The 13,942-nt window shown below is 42.2% G+C and overlaps 1 protein-coding gene across 3 annotated transcripts in view; it reads right to left on the reverse strand.

Annotated features, from left to right (window-relative positions):
- Window positions 1-13,942, reverse strand: part of arnt2 (aryl-hydrocarbon receptor nuclear translocator 2) — a 357,501-nt gene that overhangs the window by 143,486 nt on the left and 200,073 nt on the right. For all 3 annotated transcript variants that reach the window (XM_078530482.1, XM_078530481.1, XM_078530483.1), the window contains exon 10: window positions 10,935-11,009. In XM_078530482.1, the coding sequence (XP_078386608.1) occupies window positions 10,935-11,009 (75 nt within the window). The remainder of the gene's footprint in view (window positions 1-10,934; window positions 11,010-13,942) is intronic.

Raw genomic sequence — 13,942 nt, forward strand, 5'->3', positions numbered from 1 at the left:
CTTTCAGCCATTCTTCATAAAAGCTACTTGGATCTTCTGTCTGAATGTTTTTCTTAGTTTCCAATTTTCACTTTTAGGCAACCATTCTTTGCTACCATGTTAAACACCTGGCAGCCAATTGTGAAGTAGGAGGTCAGAAGCCCATCTTTATTCAGTTTTAGATTTATTCACCAAGTGAAACATTACAAATGTATAGCTCCTATCTCAACTCTCACTTATAAAGCGTCTCTTCATATGTGCTCAAGTAATTATCCAATCGATGCCCTCCACCTGTATATGCTTAAACTGAATTTATACAATTAAAAATGAAATATCAACATATGAGATGTCTCAAGGCGCTTCATCAGAGCATTAACAACCAAAATTCTAGCCACATACGGATTAGGATCAGTGCACAAAGGCTTGGGCAAAGAGGTTAGCTTTAAGGTTTATCTTCAAGAAGGAGTGAGAAATAGAGGGATGAGGGGTGTAGGGAGGACATTCCAGAGTTTAGGGCCTAGGCAGTTGAAGGCACAGCCACCAACAGTGGAGTGATGAAAGTCGGCGATACGTAAAAGAGCAGAATTAGAGGAGCACAGAGATCTTGGCAGGTTGCAGGGCTGGAGGAGGTTACAGAGATGGTGAGGGATTTGAAAACAAGGAAGTAAATTTTAAAATCCAGATCTTTCCAGGTTGGGAGCCAATGAATGTCAAGCTAGATAGAGTGAGGGGCGAAGGCTTTCTGTAATGATGGAGTAGAGCAGGAAAACTCAGAGTAGATCAGTTAGATGAGTAGATGGTGCATGTTGGGACATTAAGCTCAACAAGACCGGAAATGATGCTTATACACAAAAAGTGCTCACCTAAAGCAGATCCATTTAAGTAGATTTTAGCTCCAACTGTCTTATCCATCTGATTCAAACACTTACTATCCCCTGAAGGATTACATAACTTGAGTTGTTTTGCGCTTTTGAAATTTGAGATTAAATCCTTGGAAAAGCTTTCTTTTTTTCAGGTCAACAACCAACACCCTTCTATCAACAGTAACCTACTCCACACCCTATTGTGGGGTCACAAAGGAAACCGAGCTCTACAAGTATCTAGATCTAGGGCTTCCGATTATACGACAGATAAAACAAGCCCTGGAACTGATGATACAGTTCTCATGTTATTCTTGGCCCTGAGTATACAACACAAAGGTCCAAGTTTCCCACTGCAGCTCATGTCTTTATCTCTCCTAGGAAACAAAACCTCCACATGGCGCTCACAGGTTCAAAACCAGATGTGCACCAGTTTCAATAACCGCACTTTTATGCATACGTTATCAAATCATAATAACCAGCAGCTTAGGAGAGATCAAAAACAATTTTATTGGCTTGGGACAAAAGGGTATATTCTCTTTGTAAAATAACAGGCTAAAATCACATTCGTGGACATTGCGTTTTCTCTTTTTACACTGTAATCCTAGTAAAAACAAACGTCAACCTACAATGTTGCTCTTTGAGCGAAGCGTGATGTACTTTTATTAATAGGAGGGGTGCTTTCGAAAAATTTAAAAGGTGCATGCTCGAAATAATAAAATGCAGAAATACTGCTGAATGCATCGTGTTACATAATGAACTGTTCACTTTCACTGAAATGAAGTGCAAGAATAAATCACATGCTTTCAGGAGGAAAACAAGAATAGTCATTTCCTCCAGAAAAAAATGGTCAGTCAAATGGAAGCTGTCTGCCTAACTCAAAACTCCTGCTTCCCTCGTGATACTGCATCTCTCCCTTTTGTAGGTTACACGATATCCAGGTGTGTTATCAATGAAGTAGATTGATGAGAGACATTATTCCTCCACCCAAGTATTATCTACTCATGAGAGGATGGGAAAAGTATTTAGCAAAAAAAAAATCAAAGATTAAATTGCCAGTAAAGTTGTTCTACCAAGCTGCATGTCCTGAATTAACAACAAAAATAACATCTGATGGTTTATTTAAAGAAGCATTTTCCATAACTTTCAATAAGAACAGAATGAACCAGACCACAGCCACTGTTTACAGCCAGAGTGATTCCTTCTAATATTGAGCTACATACTCTTGTTGCTAATAGAGTCCAACAAAAACGTTTTGCTAACCAGAACTAGTTGGCCGAATGTACATCTTTGGAAAGACAGAATTGTACCGTAATAAAAATGTTCTTAAATATAGTTACATTAAAGCACAATGTAGGCAAGGCTAGTGATTTGGCACAGGAAGTATACCACATGTCAGTGGACAGTTATGGTAAAACTACAAAAAGTCAGATAGATGTGGTTGAAACATGCAGAAAGCCAGCATGATCAGAATTTTTTAACAAAATGGACAAGTAGAGAAACAAATGGTGTGTCTAGAGAAGGTGCGAATGGCACAATCATGAAGAGCTGTCATCCAAAAACAAAAAGAGAAAAACTACAAGGTCCCACATGGGAGACTTATAAAGAACGCAAATGCACATGGGATACAGGGTAATTTGATAAGGTGGATTCAAAATTGGCTTAGTTGTAGGAGGCAGATGGTGATAACAGAAGGAAGCTTTAGTGGCTGGAAGCCTGTGTCCAGTGGCGTACCACAGAGATCTGTGCTCGGTCCATGATTATTTGTCATTTACATAAGCGACATGGACGACTATGTGGGGGGTAGGATTAGTAAGCTTGCGGATGACACAAAGATTGGCCGGGTGGTTAACAGTGAGGTTGAGTGTCTTGGGCTACAGGAAGATATAGACCGGATGGTCAAATGGGCAGATAAGTGGCAGATGGAATTTAACCCTGAAAAGTGTGAGGTGATACACTTTGGAAGGAGTAATTTGACAAGGAAGTATTCAATGAATGGCATGGCACTAGGAAGTTCTGAGGAACAAAGGGACCTTGCCGTGTGTGTCCATAGATCTCTGAAGGCAGAGGGGCATGTTAGTGGGGTGGTGAAAAAGGCATATGGGACATTGCCTTTATCAATTGAGGCACAGATTACAAAAGTAGGGAGGTCATGTTGGAGTTGTATAGAACCTTAGTGAGGCCACAGTCGGAATACTGTGTGCAGTTCTGGTCGCCACATTATAGGAAGGATGTGATTACACTGGAGGGGTTGCAGGGGAGATTCACCAGGATGTTGCCTGGGATGAAACATTTAAGTTATGAAGAGAGGTTGGATAGACTTGGGTTGTTTTCGTTGGAGCAGAGAAGAATGAGGGGCAACCTGATCGAGGTGTACAAGATTATGAGGAGCATGGACAGGGTGGATAGGGAGCAGCTGTTCCCCTTAGTTGAAGGGTCAGTCACAAGGGGGCATAAGTTCAAGGTGAGGGGCAGGAGGTTTAGGGGGGATGTGAGGAAAAACCTTTTTACCCAGAGGGTGGTGACGGTCTGGAATGCACTACCTGGGAGGGTGGTGGAGGCGGGTTGCCTCACATCCTTTAAAAAGTACCTGGATGAGCACTTGGCACATCATAACATTCAAGGCTATGGGCCAAGTGCTGGTAAATAGGGTTAGGTAGGTAGGTCAGGTGTTTCTCACGTGTCAGTGCAGACTCGATGGGCCAAAGGACTCTTCTGCACTGTGATTCTGTGAAAGCTGAGCAAAAAAAAGAAACAAAATGGGGCAGAGGTTACGATCTGAAATTAGTGAACTCAATGTAAAGCCCAAATTGCTGAAGAAGTGCTTCATCAAAAGATGAGGCACTGTTCCTCGAGCTTACAGTGAGCTTCAATGAAACACAGCAGGAGGCCAAAGACAGAGAGGTTAGCATGAAAGCAAGATGGAGAATTAGAATAACAGGCAGGCAGAAGCTCAGGGCTACCCTTGTGGACTGAAAGGAAATATTCCTCAAATCGGTCACCAGATCTGCATTTCATCTCCCCAATGTGGGGAGGCCACATCATGTGTAGCAAATATAAAAATAGGGGAACAGTAGCATAGTGGTAATGTTACTGGACTATAGTCCAAAGGCCATGACTAATGCTGCGCGATTCAAATCCCACCATGGTAGCAGTGGGGAACTAAAATTTAATTAATTAATAAATTTGGAATAAAACGTTAGCCTCAGAATTGACGAACATGAAACTACCAGATTGTTGTAAAAGCCCATCTGGTTCACTAATATCCTTTAAGGAAGGAAATTTACTGTTCTTATCCGGTCTGGCGTACATGTGATTCCAGACGCACAGCAACATGGCTGACTCTTTACTGCTCTCTGAAATGGCCTAACAAGCCACTCAGCTGTACCAAACCACAACAAAAAAGTCGAAGAAGAATAAACAGGACGAACCATCCAGCACCAACCTCGGCACCGGAAAAAATAAAGGCTCACCAAGCCCAGCCAATCCTGCACTGTACTTCTTACTAACATCTGGGGGACCTGTGCCAAAATTAGGAGAGCTGTCCCACTGACTAGTCAAGTAATGACCTTACATAGTCACACTCAGCAAATCATAATCCACAGCCAATGTCCAAGGAAGAAAACCTCCTGCTGATTACCACTGACTGCCTTCCCTCAGCGGATGAATCAATGCTCCTCAATTCTGAAATACCATTTGGAAGAAGCACTCAGAGTAGCAAGGGCATGCAAGGTATTCTAGGTGGGAGACTTCAATGTCCATCACCAAGTTTGGCACAGTAGCAATACTATTGACTGAGCCCTGAAGGGTATATCTGCCAGACCAGATCTGTGGTCAGTATGAGGGATAAGGCTAGTGATAGCTTGACAATGCTATCACTATTCTGCCTGTCGCAGTTCCATCTATCCAAGAAACATTGGTAGGAGTGACCACCGCAAAGTAATTGTGAAGAACAAGACCCACTTTCATTCTGAGGACACCCTCCATCGTATTGCATGGCACTACCATTGTGCTAAAAGGGACAGACTCAGGACAGATCAAGCAATTCAAAATTGGGCATCCATGAGGCGCTATCGAACATCAGCAGCAGGAGAATTATATTCAACCACAATCTGTAACCTCATGCGCTGCATATCCCTCACTCCATTACCATCACACCAGGTGACCTACCCTGGCTCAACGGGATTTGTAGGAGGGCATGCCAGGAGCAGCACAAGGCATACTTAAAGATGAGTGCCAAGCTGGTGATGTTACAACACCTGACTACAAGCACGCCAAACAACGAAAGCAGCATTTAATAGAGACCCAAAACCAACAGATTAGATCAAAGCCCTGTTGTCTTGCCACATCCAGTTGTGGATGGATCCACAAACATTCCCGTCCTCCATGATAGGGGAGACAAGGCGTCAGCATTTGCAACTATCTTCAGCCAAAAGTGGCAAGTGGGTGATCCATCTAGGCCTCCTTCTAATCTCCATCGCAGATTCCATTTTTCAGCCAATTCTCTTCACTCTACGTGATATCAAGAAATGGCTGAAGGTACTGGATACAGCAAAGCCTATGGGACCTGACAACATCCCGGCAGTAATACTGAAAACTTGTGCTCCAGAACTAGCCGTGCCCCAAGCCAAGCTGTTCCAGTACAGCTGCTACACTGGATTTAACCAACAACATGAAAAATGACCCAAATATGTCCTGTCCACAAAAATCAGGTCAAATCCAATTCTGCCAATTACTGCCTCATTAGTTTACTCTTGGTCATCAGCAAAGTGATGGAAGGTGTTGTCAACAATGCTATAAGGTGGCACTTACACAGCAATAACCTGCTTACTAATGCTCAGTTTGGGTCCACTAAGGCCACTCAACTCCAGGCCTCATTACAGCCTTGGCCCAAAGTTATACAAAAGAGTGGAATTCAAGAGGTGAGGTGAGCGTGGCTGCCTTGATAGCAAGCAGATTTGACTGAGTGTGGCATCATGGAGCCTTAGCAAAACTGAAGTTAATGGGAATCAGAGTGAAAGCTCTCCTCAGTTTGGAGTCATACCCAGCACAAAGGAAGACGGTTGTGGTTATTGGAGGTCAATCATCCCAACCCCAAGACATCATTGCAGTAGTTCCTCAGGGTAGTGTCCTGGGCCCAATTATTTTCAGCTGCTTCATCAATGACCCTCCCTCAATATAAGGTTAGAAGTGGAGATATTCCCTGATGATTGCAGTGTTCTGTACCCTAACCATCTGCTTTTAAATACAGATGTCCAATCTCTCTACACCTCTATCCTCCAACAGGATGGTCTGACAGCTCTCCACTTCTTCACTGAACAGAGGCCTAACCATCCCCCACACCCTCCATGGCCTGGCTGGGTTTATTCTCACATTGAACAACTTCTCCTTCCTCCAAATAAAAGGTGTTGCTGTGGGAAGCCACATGGGTCCTAGCCATGCCTGCCTTTTTTGTGATATATGTGGAACATGCTTTGTTGCAGTCCAATGAGGCCCTCTCCTTCAGAGTCACCATTGTACCAGGAAATTACGTCTAAGTGCCGTTTCCTGCTTTTGCCCCAAATTGGAAAATTTCATCAACTTTGCTTCCAATTTCCAGCCTTCTCTCGTCTTCACGTAGCACATTTCTGCTTCCTATCTCCTTATTAACTAGTCTGTCTCAGGGTATCAACTGGCATTCACTGTGAACCCAATGGCTCCCACAGCTAACATGACTACACTTCCCATAAGGACGCTATTACATTTTCCAATTTCTCCCCTACATGTTCCAATGATGTAACCTCCCATACTCGCTCTTCCAATATGTCTTCCTTTTTCCTGAACCAAGGAGTTCCCTCACCATGCTTGAGGGCCCTTGACTGTGTGCGGTTCATTTCCTGAAATTCTGTTCTTACTCCTCCTCCTCCCTCCGAGAATCATGATTGGGTTCCCTTTGTACTCACCTTCCACCCCACGAGCCTTTACATTCAATGGATCATCATCCGCGATTTCTGCCACCTCCAGCATGATACCACGACAAAACACATCTTACCTTCCCATTTCAGCAGAGATTGGTCCACTCCTCAATCACCCCTAACACTCACTTCCCTTCCCCTGATACCTTTCCATGCAAGTGCAGGAGATGCAACACCTGCCCCTTTACCTCCTCTTTTCTCACCTTCTGAGTGAAACAGCAATTTATTTGTACTTCTTTCGATTTAGAATACTGTATCTGCTGCTCACTATGTTGTCTCCTCTATATGGGAGGCCAAATCCAGATTGATTTGGCCCAGGCTGATTTGCGAAACACCTCTGTTCAGTGTCCGTTCTATCCGCAAGCATGACCCTGAGTTTACAGGCGCCTTTCAATTTAATTATCCAACCCACTCCCAATCCAAACTCTGTCCTCAGCATCCTGCAATGTTCCAACCAAGTTCAAAGTAAATTTGATGAATAGCACTTCATCTTTTGATTAGGCATTTTTCAGTCTTCCAGTCTGAACACCGAGTTCAACAACTTCAGACCATAATCTCTGCTCACAATTTGTTTCCTTTCTCTTTGCTGGTTTTGGTTTCTTCTCTCTTGTTTCTCTCATTTCTTTTTGCTTTCAGATGGCAAATGTTCATGATTCTACCACTCACATCTCCTCCAGGCATAATCTTTTGCTTCTTTACTTGCCCCATTACCATTCCCTTTGGTCTTGCAGCGTGAACATTTTTGTCATTGAACCTCCCTTGCCTTCCACCCAATCACAGGCTCTCCCTTTCTTCGTTTTCCTACACTCCCCACCTTTCGTTTGCTTAAAACCTATTACATCTCTAACCTTTCCCAGTTTTGATGAAAAGCCATCGACCTGAAATGTTAACTCTGTTTCAATTTTCAAAGCAGGTAGTTTAGGCCATTTTTCTTGACAACATTCCAAGTGATATGCATGACTGTGTTCTGCACAGTTGGTTACTTCACATCAGAGTCACCACACTTAGTGAACAGAACTGATAAAAGCTGGAATGACCAAGCTTTTGTCTTTTTATATACAAGGGTCACCATTGCTATATCAGCAGAGTCACTTTTTTAATGATCAGAGAATTGCAATGTGAAATGCAGAGTGTATTCTTATAGTTAAACAACTGATTGATCACAGCATAATATTTTGAGACAAGTCTAGGGTTTTCAGCCTGCAGTACAACTCTCCCTGTCAGTTTTTCTACTCACTGGCACTTCAAATTTAACAAAGTGTATACATTAAAGCTGATGTTCTGCCACCTTCAACCTGACAAAAGGTGAAAGATTTTTCCAACCGGAAACGTTGCCATGTTCTTGCCTCACTGGCAATCCCAATGCAAACTTTGATTTTAAATAGTGTCAGGGACCTGAATGCTTGCAGACAATATGGTCAGTTGTTTGAGTGATACGCTGTTAGTCAACAGTCAGAAATTTCCTTTGACTGTCCAGCAGCACTGAGGGGGGTTGCAAGGGGCAGCAGAATAGTGATATTGAATGTTACCTTGCTTGAGCCTCACAGCAGCACATCCACATCGTCAGACATCCAGCAGGTGGGAAGGTGCTGTGCTGCTCGGTCCTTGCCTAGCATCTTCCTTTCCCTTTTTTTGTCTGATCCTGAAGAGACCTCCCCATGCATTTAAATCTTTTGTGAAAACCTTCACATTATTTTAAAATCAAAAGCAATTTGAGTATTTCATCAAAGAAGTGCAGTAATCAATTACAGGCATAAGATTTTCCAAAGGGAAAAGGGATTAATGTACAGGAGGTATGCACCACACACAGAAAACTTTTAATGGATTATAAAGCTAGAGCATTACTTTCAATGTGTTCTCTGTGGGAAACTCACACTAAAAGCTAAATACTCTCTGCTGACCATAGGATTTAACCCAGATAGCCACTTCCCTGAAGCTACAGCACCATCTCTTATCTTTGAAGCCTTGTGTTTGCTACCATCACATTAAGAGGTTAGATTATCAAAAGGAAGCTATACAAGGCTGGAAAATAAAACTGCCCTGTTCAATTCTGAGGTGTCACCCTTGTCCAATGGAGGAAAATTTGGAGAACAACAGGTAACTTGCCACTTGAGGGCATTTTGTACTGTCAACTGATCTTTTATGAAGTATCAAAGATTAGCAAAAGGATGAAAATGGTAAAGGTTCTTGTTCCATTCTGTTGGCATCCTGGTGAGTGAAGCGGGACAAGCATTCCTCAAATGATGCGTACCTGGGTCACACAGAGCAGGGGAGTTCAAACCCTAGCCTGTGCTGAGTTGGCTGAGGCAATTATCCTTGCCAATACTGGATAAGAGACAACAGACCAGTGTATCTGCTTCTGATCACTGTCCAAGGACTCCTGCAGAAAATGTATTACGTACAGGTGTATGATGGTGACAAGATCAGGCTTGGCCATGATGCCCCCACTACAGCTGACTAGCCCAACAACATTCACTGTCAATGGCAAAATTAGTGAGCAGAAGTCGGTGAGCTTGAAGTTTCCCTAAAATAAGAAAAGGTTTATCTGAGGGGTTACGAATGGTGAATTTTGAGTTATTTTTAAATTAAAAAACACCAGCATTTTCTCCAAACAAAAGGTTCGAGACAACTTCCTTTCTCACATGGTTCAGCTACATCAACCCCAATTCAACCCAATCCCAGTAAGTAATCAAGAAGGCTAATGGACTGCTATCCTTTATTACAAGAGGGATTGAACATAATAGTAAGAATGTTATGCTTCAGTTATACAGGGCATTGGTGAGACCGCACTTCGAGTACTGTGTGTAGTTTTGGTCTCCTTATTTAAGGAAGGGTGTAAATGCACTGGAGACGGTTCAAAGGAGGTTTACTGGATTGATACCTGGAATGAGTGGGTTGTCTTATGAGGAAAGGTTGGACAGACTGGGCTTGTTTCCACTGGAGTTTAGAAGAGTGAGGGGCGATTGAAGTGTACAAGATCCTGAACGGCCTTGACAAGGTAGACGTCGAAAGGATGTTTCCTTTTGTGGGCGAGTCCAGAACTAGGAGCGCTGTTTTAAAATTAAATGTCGCTCTTTTAGGACCGAGATGAGGAGAAATTTTTTTCTCTCAGAGGGTTGTGCGACTTTGGAACTCTCTGCCTCAGAAGGTGGTGGAGGCGGGGTCATTGAATATTTTTAAGGCAGAGGCAGATAGATTCTTGTTAGGCAAGGGAATCAAAGGTTAATCGGGGTTAAATGGGAACTTGGGAATCGAAACACAAGAAGATCAGCCATGATCTTATTTAATGGCGGAGTAGGCTCGAGGGGCCGAATGGTCTACTTGTGTTCCTCTTTCTTATGTTATGTTCAATCAGTAGTAATTAGTAGTAATGAGGAATGGAAAGGCAATAAATTTTACTCCACATTGTGAAATCTTGTATCCCAAAACAACTAAGAAGTGCGACTTTCCTTCAAGTCCTATCTGTATGAACTCTGTTAACAGCTGGATCTTAGATATAAATATCTCTCCATTGTTGATTCGAGTATTAATGGCCGGTTGGTATACATGTGTTAGAGAAGGAAGCAGTTAACTATCAAGGAGTGTTTAAGTGGGTAATTGTAAGTTAATTAGCTAAGTACCTCACTGGCTGTTATATAAATGAGAAATAGGTTGAGACAAGGGGTGTGGAGTTTTACGTGTACAAGAATAAAACTCTGCTTAAAGAAGTCAAGACTTGGCTCCTGTCTATTATCAAGAAGTCATTGGACCTGTACACATGCTGCAAATCAATCTGAGATGCAAGTGGTGGATCTTTGTATGGTTAAAACATTCATGTTATTTGTTATTATGCATAATCAAAACAAGTTACTTCAAAGTCTAGCTTTTACAAAATTCTTTACACAAAATATGCATTTGAGTTTTAAGTCTATTTTCCAAAGTAAAATGGTGCTCATTTGCAGGATAAACTAGAATATTTGTAATTATAACGTCTTCCTTTAAATGGAAAAATATTAAACATCTTAGCACTTTGTATCGCCAAGTCTGAGACTACTTATATTTCAAGAATTAAGATGAACATAGAAAGTTCATGAAAAACAACATGATATTCAAACACATGAAAGTATCATTCCACTGCTTTGTCATTGTACGCTGTAAATACCTGCTGGAAACTGTCCCGCACGTGGCTTTGATCTTCGGGATGGCAAAACTCTACAATATCCTTTCCCAGTAGCTCCTGACAAGAAAAAAAGAATCAAAAGTAATTAAGTAAATAGAACTAGATTATGAATCCTAGTGGTGAGTCATGCTCGCAGGGTAATAGGGTTTAATGTTGGAGCCCTATTCTTACGGGCTTCCTTCAAGCATGGCTGCTCACTGACAGAATAAAACTAGCATATATAGTTACAGTAATAGAAATCCCATGGTATTGCTTACAATTTTAATTGTTTTTCTGCTCCTGTGCGTTTGTCTCTAGTTAATTGTATTTTAATTGGGTATTTAATTGCATTCAGGCAGTGGGCATTAACTTGGGATTCACCTGTGCTCACATATTTCGGAGCAGGCTGAAACTTGTTGATTTTGGACTTAAACCAGATACCCTGAAGCTACAATGCCATTTGATATGTTTAAAGCCTTGTGTTTACTACCATCCTATCCAGAGGTTAGCTTATCAAAAGATTATGCAGGACTAGAAACTAAAATTGCGCTGTTCAATTCTGAGGTGCATGATATATAATGGGCCGGATTTTCACTACTGAAGCAGGTAGCTTGAGTAGGAAAATTTCCAGTTTCAGTTTAAAGGGCCCTGTTAGATCCAACTTTCTCTCCAGGAGGTGGGGGGCGGGATAGAGTTGGGCCTGCTGACCCCGGAAGGAGATCGAGGGTGGCCACAGAAGTGGGCAAGTGCCAAGGCAGGCTGGTTAAAAGGCTTGCATCGGTTCTCTGGAACCTCATCCCAGTTATTTCATAAGCTGTTAGGCCCTCTAGCCCTCACCCCTCTACCGAATCCCCATGCCCCCTCATACCCCCATGCTCCCTTCGTGCTAACTCATCTCCTCCTCCAACACTCCCTGCCCCTTTATACACCCTTGCCACCTCCACAGTCATCTATCCAATATCCACCATGGGCAGACCTCAGGAGCCATGTGGAGATGAAAAAAATAAACTAACAATTTAATACAACCCTCACTCAAACACAATTGATAGTGAAAAAAATTCCTATTAATGAAACCCATTCGAAGCCCAGTGGTTAATCTGTTATAAAAACAAACATGCTTCTATTCAGTAGCCACATCACAGTCAGCTTCTTTAAACTGTCAATCAAACTGTGAACTCAGAACTTCTTGCTGAGATAATTGTAGCTTTTGAAAATCAGAGATGCATTCATATGACATAATAACAGTCCCTGGGAAATATCAATAAAGATCCCTATTGAAACTGTGGAACAGAGGTAACATTTCTTTTTAACCTACATAAGATGTTTTTTTTTAAACTCTCACTTACAGCTTAAGCTTTTTTTTCTAAGTTTAAAGAGCAGGGGATTTAAAAAGCTTCAGATCACAGCAATTAGACAAACCTTATCCATCTGTCAAGAACATTTAAGCCTACTCCATCAATTCAACTCCCACACTGTGGGTTAAGGCCCTTGCAACAGCCAAAATGTGGTCAGTTTGAACTCAGTGTTAGGTTCAAATGGTCCTGTGGAGTTTGGGTTTCCTGCCCGTGTGAATCATACCCTTTCCCGTACTGGCAAAAATTGGATCTGTTGAAAATGGGGCTGGGAGGTCGGCAGAGTCTTCCTGACTCCGTGAAAATCCAGTTCAAAGTGTCTCTATAAATAAAAGCCTGCTAAGTGTAGAAAGCTAGCTTCCAGCTCCATCATTCACTGCCTGGTTGTGTTCCAACATCTTTGACTTTTCTGTTTCAATGTTACTCCAGCTTCTTCTGTTTCCCAATCTCTTTGCATGCCTCATACTTTATCTTTTCTTTTCTGCTGATAGCATCATACACTTAAACCTGGGGTGCAAGCTCCATGAACATTAATTAAAGAGGTTTGGTCACTGAAGACCATTGATGAGGACTGAAAAATAGTGGACTGTGGTCCTAAATTAAGGGATAACTCAACTAGATTGGCTGAATTAATACAATAGAATTTAAAACACACGAAGTTGCCAGAAAAGCTGGTACAGCCTCTCAATCATGGGCGCGGTGAGGATCAGCAAAGTCAGGGTAGGTTGGTACCATTGCACAGTGAAACAAAAGTTACAGACTCAATGGATAACAACTTGCATGACCACAGGTTCCTACATGATGTTGGAAAGGTACAACGGGGTAATGACACAGTCAAGATATGCATGCTCGCAGAAGGAGCTAGAACATATAGTCATTCCACCGACTCAAGAGTGACATTGTGTACTGTCGCCCCAGAAGAACAAGTGAAGATGAAATCATAGACATATCTGAGAATAAGACAAGCCCCTTGTTGGGTGAGATCACTATCAGTTCCGTTATTTCCCACATAGAAACAGTGGCAGGAAACTCCTGTTGGGCTTTCACTTAATAGTCTCACATAAGCCAGGCTGGTTGGAGCACTTATTGGAAAAGATCAACATAAGCATGTTGATATACACCCAGTGCCATTACATGCAAGGAACAGGCAAGGGAGATGCAGGATCTGGGAGTAACATAACCAATCCCACAGTCCACCGTCATCCTTATTGGTTCCAAAGGACAAATCCACAAAATTTTGTGGAGATATCCATAAACTATCAACAGGAGCTTATGCCAACCCAATGTCTGGCATAGAGGGGGTCTTGAGAAGCTTGGGGGCATCAAGTATGTGAAAACACTAGGCCTAATGAAAGACTGTTGGCAGGTACCACAACAAGAGGACGTGCCAAGCTTCCTGTTTTCTGCAATGCCAGGGCTGTTTAAATTTACAGTTATGTCTTTTGGAAAGAAAAATGCACCACTACATTCTAATGGCTCATAGGTTTCACAAACGGGGATTACACCATCACATATATTAACAACAAAATCTCATAACCAAGGAATTAGAACCAGCATTTGTTCGGTTGGCCAGCTATTAACACACATTCATTGCTCATTACAGAGTTTCCACAGTCCAGACTGATGCATCAGACAGATCTATCAGTATTTAACTTCAAA

Source organism: Cetorhinus maximus, chromosome 26 (assembly GCF_964194155.1).
Source record: "Cetorhinus maximus chromosome 26, sCetMax3.hap1.1, whole genome shotgun sequence".
NCBI lineage: Eukaryota > Metazoa > Chordata > Chondrichthyes > Lamniformes > Cetorhinidae > Cetorhinus > Cetorhinus maximus.